This window comes from Panicum virgatum, chromosome 5K, assembly GCF_016808335.1.
Source record: "Panicum virgatum strain AP13 chromosome 5K, P.virgatum_v5, whole genome shotgun sequence".
Lineage (NCBI taxonomy): Eukaryota > Viridiplantae > Streptophyta > Magnoliopsida > Poales > Poaceae > Panicum > Panicum virgatum.
In genome coordinates, this window is record NC_053140.1 from 39,781,510 (window position 1) to 39,798,814 (window position 17,305).

The window sequence follows — 17,305 nt, forward strand, 5'->3', positions numbered from 1 at the left end:
GGGAGGGAGAGAAGAGGGGGAGGAGGACGGGGGAGGCGGTGGCGTTTAAGGCGTGGGGAGCGAAGCGGGGCGGCGCGCGGGCGTCGGATGGGGAGGGGACGGCGGGGATGGGCTCCCCTCGCCCGGAGCATGGGGCCGCGTGTTTCGGGAAGCGGGAGGGCGGCACGCCGTCTCGGGCTCCCGTAAAGCCGCGTAGGCGAGTCTCGGGGCCGGTTTGGTTGTCTCCGTAGCATAGGTAGAACAAAATTTTAACTAATAATTAAGGGTGCTAAATAAAGTTAATTTATAAAACTAACTCTACAGCTTTGCGCTACTTCGCGAGTCGAATTTAATGGTGTCTTTGACCGCATAATTAGAGACTGTTACTGTAGCATTACTGTAGCTAATCATCAATTAATTACCATCATTAGATTCGTCACAAAAAATTATACTCATCTATGAAGAAATTTTCCAAATAAATTTCGTTTAGTACTCCATACATACGAAATTACCTCTAGTTGGCTACATGAAACCAAACGGGCCCTCGGCTACGCTCCCCGCGTGCTCTGCCGTGGCAAGGTGGGGTCCGGAACACACGGTGGGACCCGGGCGACATCCCGCGGGTAGGTCGAGCGCCAGGTGACGTTTGGTTTGGGCTTTGAGGAGGATCCTTGTTTTGGTAAACCGAGTCCCTGAGATGTTTTCCTCGAGTACTCCACTGTTGTCGCCAAGCCAAGGGTGGAATAATAAGTCGACATTTCGAGAGGCAGGTCAGATGCCACACCTCTCGTGCGCATTTTCTTCTTTTATAGTAGTACAAAATATCTTATAGTATATTTTGATTTTTTTTTGAAATAAAATAGTATATTTTGATTTTACATAATATATAATTTTATTATGTCGTGCTGTGGAAGTATACTCGAGAGACGGCATGCTGTCATTATGACTTATTACGAGCACGCATGGAAAAGTAGCAGGATTCTTGCGGAAAGAATGTGCTAGCGCCTAGCGGCTCCGGGATACGGACGGCGGCGGCAGCTATTGATTCGTCCGCCCCGAAAGTTTTTCAACGCAACCGGGCGCACGGAAAAGATTTGCTGGACCTGGACCGGGTTTTGTCTCGTGCAAGAACGAAACGATCGTGTGGCCGAAAGCTCCAACTGCGTGGTTGGTCGGGGGCGGTCGGGACTTGGGCTCGAAGGCGGCCGGAAAATGTCTAAAAGCTTGGCCGTTAATTCCTTGCGTTCGTAGTAGTACTGCACAAGATGAAATATTCTCTTTTTTGGCAAAAAAAAATACTATTCCTCTTCTGGCACCGGTTTGCTTTAGGGAATTAGTCTTGATGACACGTATTTGATTAAAAGGAGAATAGTGCCTCAGCTGATTCCGTTCGGATTGGATGCAAGAGCGGGCGAACCTTTCATGAATCCTACCAACCAGATTAGCAGAGCTGCAGAACGGTGGGAAGGAGCCATAAAGAGTGTGGTTATGACCACCTCCATGCTCAAGCGCACATTCAGGATTCATCAGTCTCCGCACGTCGAGTCGTCGCCAGCCACACGAGATCAGCATGCGGCCTGACGGAGGAGCGGTGGGTGAGTGTGTTTTTTTTTCTGAATATTCGTGAACCAGAGACACTCACGATTTTCTTTTTTTTTCTTAAAAAAAAAAGACCGCCCCGATCCAGCAGATCTGCCCGCGCTAGATGCTGTCAACGAAGCGGGTGGAGGCTCCCAATCAGGTCGCTTTACGACCACGCAAGCAAACAATCCAATCAATCGTTGCGATGCAAATGCAGTTATGCAAGGACATGCAGCAGGAACCCTTTTTCATCATGATTCGCGAAGCCTGCAGCTGCGGAGGCCATCGTTTCAGGGTCTGTTTGGCTGGCTATAACTCCTCTAAAAATATAGCTCCGGCTCCAGCTCATCTGCTGGAGCGGCTTCTTTGGTGGAGTTGAAGTTATTTTGTAAAATATCTGGCAAAACGGTTTCACCTGTTGGATTGATGTCGCAAAATGTCGAAATTACCCTTCCTTATATATGTTCTTTTTACTTTTTTTCTTCTTTTTTCCTTCTTATTTTTTCTCTCCTCTCTTCCTTATCCATTCCCGCGAGCTCCCCCCCCGCCCGACCCGTCTCCTCCTCGCCGCCCTCTCCGCCGCGCCGCTCTTCTCCACGCCGCCGGCCGCCTCGAGCCCCGCCGCCGCGAGCTCCTTCCGCCGGCGCCGCATCTCCCGGGCCACCTCCCTCCACCGCCGCCGCGCCTCTCCCGGGCCTCCTCCCTCCGCCGCCGCCGGGCCTCCTCCTCCCCGTGATCCGCAGCCGGGCCTCCTCCTCCTCTCCACGGTCCGCTGGCGGCCGGCCACCTGCTCCTCGCGCTACCCCTGCGACCGCCGCCCCTGCGACTGCCGCCGGCAGGCCACCTCCTCGTGGTACGCGCTCCTGCCGAGGGCAGGGCTGGGAAACAGTGAGAGGAGCCGCGGCTCCGTCTCCCCAAAGTGCTCCAGAGAGCGTGTTTTTCGGGGCTCCGAAGCCGGAGCTGCCAGTGACGCCCCCGTTTGGCAGGGCTCCGACCGGAGCCGGTTTCGGAGCTGCCCATGGAGCCCTGCCAAACGGGGCCTCAGTCACATTCTGAGCCGATGGCAAATCAGGGCAGTGGCAATTCGATGTTTTTTTTTCTTCCAATCATTCCCACCAAGACTTTTATTTTTTGCTAAAAAGATATCTCGCGTAATACACTAGTGAACCATGCCAACCAATATCCCAGTCGCTGGCTGGAGACGAAGCCCCACCCCACCGTGATCAACATCATAGGGTCCATTGCGCTGTCCCTGTCCCTCAGTCCCTGGAAAGGCAATCATACTTTGATTGATTTAGACACCACGGAGGTTGACCCACACACATCATAGCTGCCGACGCTTTGATCTTTTTTGCCTCCACAATGGCATGGGCAGGCAGATCTTGTTTAGATGCATAAAGTTTTGGGTGTAAAGTATTGTAGCACTTTCGTTTGTATTTGTTAATTATTGTCCCGCTATGAGTTAACTAGGCTCAAAAGATTCGTCTCGCAAATTATAGACAAATTATGTAATTAGTTATTTTATTTAGCTACATTTAATACTTCATGCATGCGTTAAAAGATTCGATGTGATGGGAAATCTTGTAAAGTTTTGGAATTTTAAAAGAAACTCAGGCTGTGTTTAGATCCATTTTTAAAAATTCCAAAAATTTTATAAATCGCCTGCATGGTATATTAAATGTAGTCGGAAAAAAATCGTATTACACAAATGGATTGTAAATCGCGAGACGAATCTATTAAACCTAATTAGGTCGTGATTAGACACAAAATTGCTACAGTAAAACTACAGTAAACATGCTCTAATGATGGATTAATTAGACTCATTAGATTCGTCTGATAGTTTACAGACGAGTTCTATAATTAATTTTATGATTAGTCTATATTTAATACTTCAAATATCAAAAGATGCTCTTTCAAAATTCAAACTAAATGGATCTAAACACAGCCTCAAGGCCGTAGATCTCAACTTTCAGCTGCTGTGGGAGAGAAAACGAATGCCAAACTGCCGGTCTGCTGCAGACCTGCAGGGCTGATGGTATCCTTCATCTGATGGGCATCACAAATTCTTGTCTTGAAAATGCTCAGTCCGACGCCGTTACTAATCTGATATGAGAACTGGATTATATATACAGCGCGCATGTAATTTGCAATAGCTCTTGCACATATAAGGAGACTGGGTTGTGCCAAAAGGCATAGGTCTTATCATCTAATAGAATGTGTGAACTATCAAGCCATCCGTAGGGGAAATGCCTCGGTCTTATCACCGAAATAGCCAAATAATTTACTTGGATAAAGAGCATCACGAGTAATGCTTGTGCCATTTTAAAAGGCAAATTCATTTTCCGATTTTTAGGCCCAGGAAATTGACCAGAGATCTGTGATATGCTAAACCTAGACAGCATGTGAACACATGGCCCATCTGACATTGCAATTGAACAGCGGCCATAGTTCTGCACTACTGCTCTAGTTAAAGCATGACAGGTTAAAATATTGGTACCAGTCCAGAACTCCAGATCAGGATCCCTGGGTTACTTGCCTAAAATATTTTTTAGAGGAAAAATATGATGCCCATTTACGTTAAAAAAAATATGATGCCCATTGACAAGGAAATTACAGAAATCGCAGGATCTACACTGACTGATTCTACTGGAGTATAATAATTGATAAGAGTCGCTGGAGGCTTTGAAAGAGGAACGGACAACTCCCTGCTTTCCTTCTACAACCCGGTTGCACCTGCACCATTGTTTATTGGCCAGATGACTAACTGAAACTGGCAGGCATATATCTGGTGAAAACTACAACTTTCGTGAAAATTTGTGCAAATCACGGTAAAAAAGTCATCTAAATTCACAAAAAAAATCACACATGTAAACAATATGATGATACACAATCTTGTAAAATATTCTGTCTAAAATCAACTTGAAATTTGTTATTTTTATATATCACAAATGAAATCGAGTTTAGACAAGATATTTTACAAGATTGTGTATCATCATATTGTCTACATGTGTGATTTTTTTCGTGAATTTAGATGACTTTTTAGTCATGGTTTGCACGGGTTTTCACAAAAGTTTAGTTTCCACCAGATATGTATAAATTGCGTCGATTTGCTGTCAAATGACAATATCCCAAAACGCATGGCTCCTGCAATTACAAGGCCGAAGGTACTGAACTAGACAACACTAGGAATCTAGGATAATACACAATAGATCTGTTGTCGACGCATTTGTTGGCAAGCACTACCACCGGCGCAACAAGCGGCAACAGGCGCAACAGCAAGGTGGCTAGCGCAGGCTTCGGGTGCTGTTTTCACAGGAGAAGCTAGGAGTTTGTTTCCGCATTAGTAGGAGGTTGTTAGCAGGTTGTTGGTAGCTAGCTTGATCGGGACCTAATCTATAAAGGTCACCGCCTAGCTTGTAATCAGGATCATCGAAGAATAAAGCTCTCCCGCATTGGGTGCGAGCTGGCTTCGGTCACGGCCGAGGAACCTGTCCTCGCCGGTGACGAAGACAGCCCGGCGCCCGTCCACTCCTCGCGTTACGTCCTGCGCTCTCTTCCCCAATCCCAGCTACTCCTATGTTCCCCTCTGCGCACTCCACGCCGGCCACGTTATACCAAATTGGTATCAGAGACCAGTCGTGGGGCATCGCCTACCATGGTCGGCCCCGTCGATCCTGACGGCGATCGCTTGGCTTCCGTGGATGACAAACTAGATCGCCTCCTCGCCCAGATGGCAACGGTGAACACCCGCCTTGACGCCCACGACCGTCGCATCGCCCGCACCGAGAAGTTCAAGCAAGGCGATCCAGACGACGAGAAGGATGACGGCCTCCGCTCGCCCAAACGTTACCACGATCGGCGCCGCGGCAGCGGCGGTGGCGGCGGTGGCGACGGTGGCAGCAGCGGCAACGACTCGGACGCCGGCGGCGGCTTCCGTCGGGGTCGTCGCGGTCGCCGTGATGACGATTGGCGGCGCCCGCGCCAACCCAAGCTCACCTTTCCCCATTTCGACGGCGAGACGGATCCGTTGCCGTGGATCAACAAGTGCGAGCACTTCTTCCAGGGGTACCGCACCATGGAGGAGGAGAAGGTCTGGACTGCGTCCCTGCACCTCGACGGCGCGGCGGCAGAGTGGTACTTCCAGCTCGAGCGCGACGTCGGCGTGCCATCCTGGGCACGGTTCGTGGAGTACATCAACCTCTGGTTCGGGCCGCCCATCCGCTCCAACTCCCTCGGCGAACTGACCAATCTCCGTCGCTCCGGCTCGGTTGAGGAGTACCAGCGCCGCTTCCTTGCCCTCCTGTGCCGCTGTACTGATCTGACCATGCAACACCAGATTGATCTGTTCACTGCAGGCCTAGGGCAACCGCTCTCCTCCGACGTCGAGTTACAGCGCCCCAGCAATCTCCAGATGGCCATGAGCCTGGCGCGCGCATACGAGCGTCGGGGCCTCGAGGCGGCCGCGGTCGGAGTCGCTCGCACGCCGGCCCGGACGCGGACGCCATCTGGGCCGGGCCACCACGTTCTGGCGCTTCCCGCGCCCGGGGGCGCGACCAAGCCCGACGATCCGCCGCGTCCGCGGTTCCGACGCCTCTCGCCGGAGGAGATCGCCGAGAAGCGGGCGAGCGGGCAGTGCTACTTCTGCCCCGAGAAGTTCACCAAGGACCACAAATGCGCCGCAAAAGGCGTGTTCCTCTTGGAGATCTCTGACGAGGAGTCGCCTACTGACGCTGATGCCGACCTGGGCGTCTCGCTCGCGGCGCTCACGGGCATCGCGACGCCACCCGACGCCCAGTTCACCATGAAGCTCCGGGTTCGCGTCCGCGACGTCGATCTGGTCGCTCTCGTCGACACCGGCTCTACACACACATTCATCAACGATGAGGTGGCCCAACGCCTGGGGCTCGCCGTCACCCGGCGACCGGGGTTGACGGTCAAGGTCGCTAACGGCGACCGTGTGCCAAGCCAGGGTGTCTGTCGCGCGACACCGGTGGTCATCGACGGAGTCCCCTTCGACGTCGACTGCTACACACTCGCGCTGGATAGCTTCGACGTTATCTTGGGCGTCCAGTGGCTCCGCACCCTCGGCCCGATCACGTGGGACCTTAACAAGCTCACCATGGCCATCTGGCGGGACGGCCGCAGCATCGTGTGGCGTGGCGTGGGCAGCCCCGGCCCCTGCGTCAACGCCCTGGAGAACCCGCGCGACGTCCTCGACAGCCTGCTTGGCCAGTACGCCGACGTGTTCGCCGTGCCGCGGGGCCTTCCGCCGCAACGCCGCCACGACCACCGGATACATCTTCTTCCGGGCACGGCGCCGATCGCCGTCCGGCCGTACCGCTACCCCCAGCTCCTCAAGGATGAGCTGGAACGCCAGTGCGAGGACATGCTCGCCCAAGGGATCATCCGGGAGTCCACGTCGCCATTCTCCTCCCCGGTGCTCCTCGTCAAGAAGCCGGACGAGACGTGGCGTTTCTGTGTCGATTACCGCGCTCTCAACGAGCACACGGTAAAAGACAAGTTTCCCATCCCGGTCAGTGACGAGCTCTTCGACGAGCTCAAAGGGGCGTGCTTCTTCAGCAAGATCGACTTGCGCAGTGGCTACTTCCAGGTGCGCATGCACCCCGCCGACGTCGAGAAGACGGCCTTCCGCACCCACCATGGCCACTTCGAGTTCTTGGTCATGGCGTTCGGCCTGACGAACGCACCGTCCACCTTCCAAGCAATGATGAATGATGTCCTCAAGCCCTTTCTCCGCCGCTTTGTACTCGTGTTTTTTGATGACATATTGATTTATAGTGCATCATGGGCAGAACATTTGCAGCATGTCAAGGCGGTGCTCCAACAGCTCCGAGCGCACAGCTGTTCGCGAAGCAATCCAAGTGCTCCTTCGGTGCAGAGTCGGTGGCATACCTAGGCCATATTGTCACGGCTCAAGGTGTGGCCATGGACCCCAGCAAGATTGAAGCAGTCGAGGCCTGGCCGCGTCCCCGCACCGTGCGGGCACTCCGGGGCTTCCTCGGGCTGACCGGCTACTACCGCAAGTTCATCGCGAACTACGGCGCCGTGGCGGAGCCGCTCACGGCACTCCTCAAGCGGGAGGCGTTCCGGTGGTCCGACGATGCCGAACGCGCCTTCCTCGACCTCAAGCGGGCGCTCTCGTCGGCGCCGCTGCTCCAGCTGCCCGATTTCTCCAAGCGCTTCACCGTCGACTGCGACGCGTCCGGGGCGGGATTTGGTGCGGTGCTGCACCAGGGCGACGGTGCGCTGGCGTTCTTCAGCCGGGCGGTGGCACCACAGCACGCCAAGCTGCCGGCGTATGAGCGCGAGCTCATCGGCTTGGTGAAGGCCGTCCGACACTGGCGGCCATACTTGTGGGGTCGCCCGTTCACGGTCCGCACCGACCACTGGAGTCTCAAGTACATCCTCGACCAGCGCCTCACCACCATACCACAACACACCTGGGTCTCCAAGCTATTCGGCCATGACATCACCGTGGAGTACAGGCCGGGCAAGCAAAATGCGGCAGCTGATGCGCTGTCCCGCCGCGATGAAGAGGCCTTGGCGGTTCACGCTATGTCCATGCCGGCGTTCTCGGCATACGATGAGCTGAAGGCGGAGGTGGCTGCCAGCCCGTTCGCCCAGGGCCTCTTGGCGCAGGTCGCGGCCGGCTCGGCGCCGGACGGGTGGTCCACGGCAGATGACCTGTTGCTGTTCCGGGGGAAGATCTTTGTGCCGGATGACTCCTCCTTGTGGCAGCGTCTCCTGGCCGAGGCGCACGAGATGGGGCACGAGGGAGTCGAAAAGACAGCACACCGCTTGCGAGCCTCCTTCTACAACGCGCATCTGCTGCGGCGCGTGCGCGACTTCGTTCGCGGCTGTGCGGTGTGTCAGCGCAACAAGTCGGAGCACCTGCACCCAGCTGGGCTCCTTCAACCTCTCCCGGTGCCGCACGAGGTCTGGAGCGACATTGCCATGGATTTCGTGGAAGGTTTTCCTAAGGTGGGCGGGAAGTCGGTGGTCCTCACGGTGGTGGACCGCTTCTCCAAGTTCGCCCATTTCATTGCGCTCGGCCACCCCTACACCGCGGCGTCGGTGGCGCGGGCGTTCTTCACCGACATCGTGCGCCTCCACGGCTTCCCGACGTCCATCGTCAGCGACCGCGACCCGGTCTTCACCAGCAACTTCTGGGCGGAACTGTTCCGTCTCGCCGGCGTCAAGCTGCTCATGAGCTCTGCGTTCCACCCACAGACGGATGGGCAGTCCGAGGTGACTAATCGCACGATCGGCATGTATTTGCGGTGTTTGGCAGGAGATCGGCCGCGCTCATGGCTCCAGTGGCTTCCCTGGGCGGAGTTCTGCTTCAACTCTTCGTACCAAACGGCCCTGCGCGCCACTCCATTCCAGGTCGTTTACGGCCGCCCCCCACCGGCTCTACTTCGCTACTCGCCGGGGTTGGCTCGGGTGGCCGCCGTCGATCGCCAGCTCCGGGATCGCGACGAGTTCTTGCAGGAGATACGGGAACGTCTCCTCCTCGCACAGGATGTCATGAAGGCGCGGCATGACAAGCACCGGCGCGACGTTGAGTTCGCTGTGGGTGAGTGGGCGTGGCTGCGCCTGCATCACAGGGCGGCGTCCGGCATCACGACCAGTCGCCCAACAAAACTGGCCCAACGCTTCTACGGGCCGTTCCAAGTGGTGGAGCGCGTCGGGACCGTGGCCTATCGGTTGCAGCTGCCGGCCAATGCCAAGATACACGATGTCTTCCACGTCGGCCTCCTCAAGAAATTCGAAGGCACGCCACCGACGTCAGTTCCGCCGCTGCCACCGTTGGTGCATGGCCGGTGGGAGCCGTTAAAGGATTTCGTCAAGCTCTACCCTCAGTGGCAGCTCGAGGACGAGCTGTTCCGTGGGGAGGGAGGAAGTGTTGTCGACGCATTTGTTGGCAAGCACTACCACCGGCGCAACAAGCGGCAACAGGCGCAACAGCAAGGTGGCTAGCGCAGGCTTCGGGTGCTGTTTTCACGGGAGAAGCTAGGAGTTTGTTTCCGCATTAGTAGGAGGTTGTTAGCAGGTTGTTGGTAGCTAGCTTGATCGGGACCTAATCTATAAAGGTCACCGCCTAGCTTGTAATCAGGATCATCGAAGAATAAAGCTCTCCCGCATTGGGTGCGAGCTGGCTTCGGTCACGGCCGAGGAACCTGTCCTCGCCGGTGACGAAGACAGCCCGGCGCCCGTCCACTCCTCGCGTTACGTCCTGCGCTCTCTTCCCCAATCCCAGCTACTCCTACGTTCCCCTCTGCGCACTCCACGCCGGCCACGTTATACCAAGATCGAATAGACATTTGATGAAAATGAGAATGGCATTGCTGTTGTCATGCAACAGCCTGCAATTCTCCAGCAACTGAACCTTGGAAAAGGGTGTCATATCTCAAGCTCCTAGTGACATCAAAGAAATGTGCTACAGCTTCTTCAGGTGTTTTCTGTAGCACCCCGTGGCCCAAGTTAAGAATATGACCTTTTGGACCAGCTGATTTCACAACCCTGCAGAGCAGATAATGAAAAAACAATTATAATCAGTTTGTAGTGACTGCCTGGAAAGGTATTTCAACTATAACGACTGGATGTTGCAGCCCACTTAGAAGCTAACGCATCAAACGATACAATCCCCATGCAACATAAAACAAACATGAAGGGCTTAATACTGCTTCACTTTTACATGTTCCGTGTGATCACCGACGACATGCAAAAGATAATGCAACACTCTAAGATAGCGTGAGGTGATCAACTATTTCTTATTCTTCGAACAAGAATTCAATAGATCTAAGGAGTAAGATGGATACCCATTTGTATACAACTGATGGATATCCATTTGTACACAACCCGCACTTGTGTCAGAAATGAAACAAGTTAAAGCTCTAGCAAGAAGATCAACACTATGATGGTGTAGCAGACATGACAGGAAGACATATACTTCTGAGAGAGCAGTTTTGGAGGTCTCGTTAATTAATTGTACACAGCAAAAAACTAACATAAATGGAAAGCATGAAACCTTTACTGACCTATGAATTTCATCAGTCAATACTGGTAATGGTGAAAATAGAAATGCTGGATCCACATTCCCTTGTACACCAATTCCATTACCAAGGCGCCTCCTTCCATCAGCCATGTCCACTGTCCAGTCAAGCCCAATAACATCAACTCCTGTATCCTTCATTCGCTCAAGTAAACCTCCATTCCCATTTATATACAACACAAGGGGTACATGAGGGCACTCTTTCTTAATCCTACTCACAATCTGTCAAAGAAATGGAAAAGGTTAATGAACAGAATAGACCAGATATTCATGAAATCTTTTATTCTAAATCACAGTCCTAAACAAGCTTAGAATTTATGCACATTTACAAGCTCAAGATGAAAATTGGGATTTGTTTTTCCTTCTAAACACATTGAGCCTGCAGAAATGACCATTTATGACCAAGTCAGTCAATTACATGTATTGTGCTAGTTGTGGTCTTGCAGATCAGCAGATATTTAAACCAAACTAAAGCAACATATAGTGTCTAAATGCATGATAACATATCATATAATATATAAATCCAAAATTTCTTCAAAAAATATATAAATCCAAATTACTGAGAACATGTTGCTGACATAAACATCAGTTAATGACTATGGGTAAAAGGTTGACTCTTTCCGTATTCACTTTCTTCGCAGGTTATGAAGAGCTTGTAGCGGTATGCCGGTAACATAACAAGTCATGTAACATGTGCTAGCAGAAATTGCATAAGATTAAAGCAACTAATCATATGATAAGTATTTCAGTATAAGCATAAAGAGATTAATTCTCAGAAGATAATGAACTTTAGAACATTCAGTGCTGGTAGACATTACTGAGCTATTATACAGTACAGATATATAGTGACGCCACGATGTTATACGATCGTCTAATCAAACCTAGTCGCCATGGTAGTTTCTGATCGGACAATTAGTCGTGATTAATCAGGTGATAAGTCCGACTAATCGGGATTTTACCTAATCACCTCAGTACCGACTAGGACAACTAATCGCGGTTAGTCGGATGACTGTATAATAACCGAGCATGCCACATGTGAAGTTGGGAACACATGAGAGCATAAAAAGTAAGGAACAGTTACCTGTTTGATATATGGTTTTGACCACTGCTCCCACACATGAGGTGGAAGTTGTCCACCCCATGAATCAAATATCTGTACACATTGAGCCCCAGAGTTTACTTGGTAAATGATATAGTCAGATATTGCTTGTGCAAGGTGTGAGAGAAGGCCCCTCAAAACATTTGGAGCAGTATGGCACATGCTCTTTATATTTGTGTATGTGTTGGTCATCCCCCCTTCAACAACATAAGTTGCAATTGTCCATGGGGCCCCCACAAATCCTAGCAAAGCAGCTTTTCCATCAATCTAGAGGATAAAGAAGCAAACAGGTGTGTAAGCATCATAAGAGTGTAGTGCAGAATGCATTGCTGAACTATACCCAATCCAGTTCGTATCGATAAAAGCGAATCATACATAAACTGTTGATCATCATGCGAATGTATTGCGGATTTGCGGTGGTAGTTTTTTGTCGGTACCCTGTAGCAGGGATACCCACTCCTACTGCAGCAAGGCAGGACTCGCGTAGTCATTCATAACTACGCCCTAAGGGGCGGAGCAGCCGGGCCCCAGGGGTCCGGCTCTTACCTCACCAGGCCAACGGCCCCGGACCTGTTCCCCGCTCTGGGAACGGGTCCGGTGACGCCACGTGTCCCTGAGGAAGGGAAGCTCCGCGCCAACAGCCGAGGGCTCGGACCCCCCATATGGGTCCGGGACCTCCCCGCGTCCGTCCGGACCTCCCACGCACGTAGAACCAATATACCGCCGGGGCGGGGTCCGGGGGCACCACGTGTCCCGCAGGCGCAGGCGCGGGCGCGAGTCTTCCGCTAGAAGACTCGCCCACCCACCGCATTCAATGCGGGTGGTTGAGGCGTGCTCTGCCGCCGCGGCACGCGGGGCAGCTTTTGTCAGGCCTCACTGTAGACCGCATATTATCGAGATACACAGTGCAGCCGCATGCGCCGCATCCGCGCAGAGCCCGTCTGCCGCATTAAATGGATACGACGGCACGGCACCCTTTCATCATACCGCCTACGCCGCAAGCTACACGGCCCGTTCAGCTACGCGGCAGGCTACGGCAAGCTACGCCGCAAGCTACACCCTGGCGCCGTTTCGACAAGACAGGGCATGGCTATGCCGGACGGAAGATTCCCACGGGCAAAGCAAGGAAATCCAGGAATAAGGTCTCTGTCGCCTGCAACGCCATAATGTCTGTACAGTATGTTATTTTATACTACATCGCTGGGCCCATCTATCGGGGACCCAACGGCTATGTACACTCCTCCCTTGAGATATAAAAGGGAGGAGTACATAAAGCGAAGCCAAGCCAGGCGAAGCTAGGCCAAAGCGAAGCCAGACACAACACAAACTCGGATTCACTCCAACCAACCCCGTTCTCAACCTCTTGAGAGCACAAGCAATACAACACTTAGTGGACGTAGGGTATTACGATCCGGCGGCCCGAACCACTCTAAACCTGTTGTGTTCATCGTGTTCTTGCATCTAGATCGAACTAATCCTAGCTACCCCCGAGTACTCACCCTCTGGGTTTTGGCGAGTGCACTACACCACCCGGCTGTGGGTTTGCACACCACGACATTTTTTTTGAAGAAACTTTGCGGTGGTAGTTTCCCCAGCAGAATATTCAACAATGAGAGCAACAACAATATAGCTTTGGGTTGACATTGTACTGATGTTTGGCCAGGTTTGCAGTTCATTAATTACTAGAAATTTTAGATTGAAATGCCTAATCGATACCACCAGAGATTTCGGACAATCACCGTCATAAACATTTAATTCAGATAATAACAAATATGCATCTCACGTAATCAACACCTGGAACTAAACAAAGCAAAGCATAGCATATTCACTAAGTTGCAAATATTCGAAAACCTGTTTCACAAGATACGTCAAAAAATGTCACCATGCATCAAAACCTGTTTTCCTGACATTTATTTTCAGTTGGAGGCTTTCATAGCAACCAAAAATAGTCTTGAAGCCACCACAGTATACCAAAATAACCACTAGTGCGTCGCTTTTCAAATGCTACACTAATGCTTTGATGTTAAATGGTTAACAATGAACCATCTGCCAACATTAGTTTTCAAAAGGAATCGCAAGAAGATGAACGATATTTGCAGCACAATGCAGACCAACTTTCATAAATGGTAAGTGTATGACTGAAAAGTACAACTGCATTGCCTTAGCAGTAATAACCAAGTTTTCCTGCGTGATGCTAACAAATTAGTAATCATTAACAATTTCTATAAGGGTCCGTTTGGATGTCAGTATTGGAGCTCGGTATTGGGAATTGGAATTTGATCTAGTGAATACAAGTTGTTTGGATGTCTACAAAATTTGGAATTGGTATTGGGGACCAATACCGAAGAATTGAACCTGAACTAAAATAGCCCTTCGTGAATGCGGAGCCTCACCCCTCCGTATTGGGATGAATTGGATCATCGCTTCTCTTCTTCCATCGCAGAACTCCGCCCCGACCACCGCCACCGGAACTCCGCCCCTGACCACTCCCCTGCCTCCTCTCCGGCGAGTCGTGCTCACCTTTCCCTATCTGCCTCTCCGACCAGCGGGCCGTCCCGCCTCTTCCCATTCCCTCTTCGACACAGCAAGCTGCGCCACCCCTTCCTTGCCTCTTCTCCGGCTAGTGGGCTGCCGCCCTTCCCCTGCCCTATCTGCGCTGTGAGCAGCCACGCCCTACCCGTGCCTCCTCTCCGACCAGCGAGCCAAGCCGCCTCTCCCCTGCCCTTTCCGCACGGCGAGCTGTTCCGCCCCTCCCATGCCCACCTCCGCAAGACGAGCGAGGTGCGGAGGGGGACAGCGAGCCGCAGGCGCACGGCGGAGGATGACAAGGTCCGCCCCAGCCACTTGAGATCTGCCATTGCCATGCTAGAGGAGGAGGATGACGGGGTGAGGGCTGCGCAGAGGAGGATGCCGAGGCCATGGCCATGCTGGGGGTGGAGGAGGATGCCAATTTCAATTTCTGGAGATGCACATCCAAACGAGAATTGATATTAGCTGACTCATTCAATTCCATCTAAAAATTCTATCTAAATCCAAACAATAGCTTTGGTATTGAGTCTATTTCAATACCTAGCCTGATTTTGTATTGAAACCGATACGATGCCAAGCTCTCCAATATCAACATCCAAACAGAGACTAATTTATCGCCTGGTGTCATTTTCATAGCTTGCAGCAGTGAACCTAACATTACTTGAATCTATTACACATCAATGCATTTTATAGGTCAAATTGCAGCATGAGCGTTGACTTTGAACGGTACATTGTATAACACTTAACTAGTAATCTAGTATCATTCAGTCCTAAACCACTACAATAAGGAAATCCAATAGGACCAAGCTTTCCGTAGCAGTGGAGCACCAAAATGTATACGGGCATCACCTCATTTCGCAGAATCCTGAGCGACTCCCCAACGAAATGGAGCTTATCGAGGTCGATGGGTACGAGCTGCCTGACCTGGTCCTCGGACCGCACGGGCGATTGGATCACCGGGCCCTTGGAATCGGAGATATCGAACGGCACCCCGATTGCCGGCAGCGGCGTGAGTATGTCCGAGAACAGGATGACGCCGTCGGGCGCGAAGGCGCGCCAGGGCTGCAGAGTGATCTCGACGATGAGGTCCGTCTTCTCGGACCGCTCCCGGAACGAGGGGTGGCGCTTGGCCAGCGCCTGGTACTCCGCCATGTACCGCCCCGCCTGCCGCATCATCCAGGCCGGCGGGCGCGGCAGGCCATCCTCGCCCCGCGCCGCGCGCACCAGCAACGGCTCCTCTGCGCGGGAACGCAGCGGGTAGGTCAAATTGGGGCGGAATGGGATCTGTGTGGGGAGGGGGGTACGGGGGAAGGGGAGTTGGGTTTACCGGAGGAGGAGGAGGACGGCGAGAGGGATGCGGAGATGGCGGCGAGCCGGCTGCGGCGCCGACGGGTGGAGGAGGAGGAGGGCGCCGCGGAGAGGAAGACGGCCGTTGCGGTGACCGTCGGAGACATCATGACGGTGGCGATTTGGCGATGACGGTTACCGTGGGTTTGGCTTTCGGTTATCTGAGCCGTGTTTAGTTTGAGCGTAAAAATTTTTGTATTGGAATTTTGTTAATTTGAAGTATTAAATGAAGTCTATTTATAAAACTTTTTGGACAGATGGGTTGTAAATCGCGAGACGAATCTAATGATGCTAATTAATCCATTATTAATCAATAATTAGAGGATGGTTACTGTAGCATTAATGTTGCAAAACATGGATTAAGTAGGTTCATTAGATTCGTCTCGCGATTTACAGCCCATTTATATAAAAAATTTTGTAAATAGACTTCATTTAGTACTTCATATATGTGTCGAAATATTTGATGTGACGTTTTTTTACAGAGTTTACGGGTAAAGATCAGGGCCCTAATCTTGTTTCGGGGGAGGACGAAGAGGTCAGGTTTGGGTGGCGATGAAGCAAGCGTAGACACTGGACGGGGGGCCCAACTGGCCGGTGCATCGAGGCCTGGATTGGATCAGGGTGCAAGTGCAAGGGTGAAAATGGTCAGCTCTTTTTTCCTGTGCTGCAACGGAGAGTAGTGGGCGGCCTCGGTACTCACCCAATAGCAACGCACGCAGTCTCTTCTAGCCAGCTTGAACGGGCGACTAGTTTGCCCACTCTTCTTCACTCTCTTCATTTCTCTCTTTTTCACGTAGATATCAGCCTGCTTACGAGACACTAGTTTGCCCACTTCAACACCCGAATTTTAAGAATTTAAGATCTTTATTTATCGGCATTTTATAGTGTTCCCATCATTTCTTCTTCCGTCAACACTTTTGGTACAGTGATGGCGCCCGAAACGAGCTTTAGCGGCCCCTAAACTGTTCTCTCCTCCATCCATTTTCTGGTTGTTCCTGACGCTTGTTGTTTTTTCTACAATTCCATTGCTATGCTAACCTAAAAGAGTGAGTTTCTCCTGCACCTAGGCCTGACGGTGGGCTGTGAAAATCCGAGGGCCTCGTGGGCCTCCAAACTCATGGGCAAAGATTTTAGGACTCCTTATGGACTTTTTAGATAAAGGGTAGGATTGGACTGGGCCGTGCTTCAAAAGGATCGGCGCAGTCCGGATTTTGGACTTGGCCCATGGTAGTCCATGGATAGGAATTAAGGGCCTGGCCCGTGGATAATAGGAAAGGGCTGCTCCTCCTCGTCGTGATACGGTTGGGCGACAGGGCGAGGGCGAAGGCGCCGCCGCCGCCGCCCACGCTCCGCGCCTCCACCTTGTCGACGGCCTTGCTGTCATCCGGCGCACCGGCGGTGTCGACCCATCCAACATCCGGCGGTGTCGTCCCCAAGCAGGCCGGCACGACGTCTCCCTCCTGGACCGCTGGACTCCATGGCTCCGGACCTCGCCGCCTGGTGTTCTTGGGTGCCACGACCGGTGAGGAAAAGGCTGAGACGATCCTCCCTTAAATCTTTTGATTTCATGCTACTGCTCTTGATCCCCACACGCATTCACCCGCCCCTAATTCTTTTGATCTGGATCTGCAGGCTGCAGGCGGCGGTTGTTTTGCTTGACGACCTGAGGGAGCTCACTGGCTAGCCAGCAACTC

The 17,305-nt window shown here is 52.3% G+C and overlaps 1 protein-coding gene and 1 long non-coding RNA gene across 2 annotated transcripts; one reads left to right on the top strand and one right to left on the bottom strand.

Annotated features, from left to right (window-relative positions):
* Nucleotides 1-4,631: 4,631 nt before the first annotated feature.
* Nucleotides 4,632-15,756, bottom strand: LOC120707461 (uroporphyrinogen decarboxylase 1, chloroplastic-like). Its single transcript, XM_039992364.1, has 6 exons — nt 15,592-15,756; nt 15,114-15,502; nt 11,718-12,002; nt 10,623-10,858; nt 9,895-10,104; nt 4,632-4,771 (listed from the first exon to the last, which is right to left on the bottom strand). Exons 1-5 carry the CDS (start codon nt 15,719-15,721, stop codon nt 9,936-9,938), a joined length of 1,209 nt encoding a protein of 402 aa, XP_039848298.1. The 5' UTR covers nt 15,722-15,756; the 3' UTR covers nt 4,632-4,771; nt 9,895-9,935.
* A 925-nt stretch (nt 15,757-16,681) lies between these two features.
* LOC120707463 lies at nt 16,682-17,294 on the top strand. Its single transcript, XR_005689011.1, has 2 exons — nt 16,682-17,133; nt 17,244-17,294. It is a non-coding gene; the product is annotated as an uncharacterized LOC120707463 (long non-coding RNA).
* The last annotated feature ends 11 nt before the right edge of the window (nt 17,295-17,305 follow it).

Coding starts and splice junctions, on each gene's coding strand:
- LOC120707461 (XM_039992364.1), bottom strand. CDS start 15,721: ATGATGTCTCCGACGGTCACCGCAACGGCCGTCTTCCTCTCCGCGGCG. Junction 12,003..15,113: donor TCAGGATTCTGCGAAATGAG/GTGATGCCCGTA, acceptor TTTATCCTCTAG/ATTGATGGAAAAGCTGCTTT. Junction 10,859..11,717: donor CAAAACCATATATCAAACAG/GTAACTGTTCCT, acceptor TTTCTTTGACAG/ATTGTGAGTAGGATTAAGAA.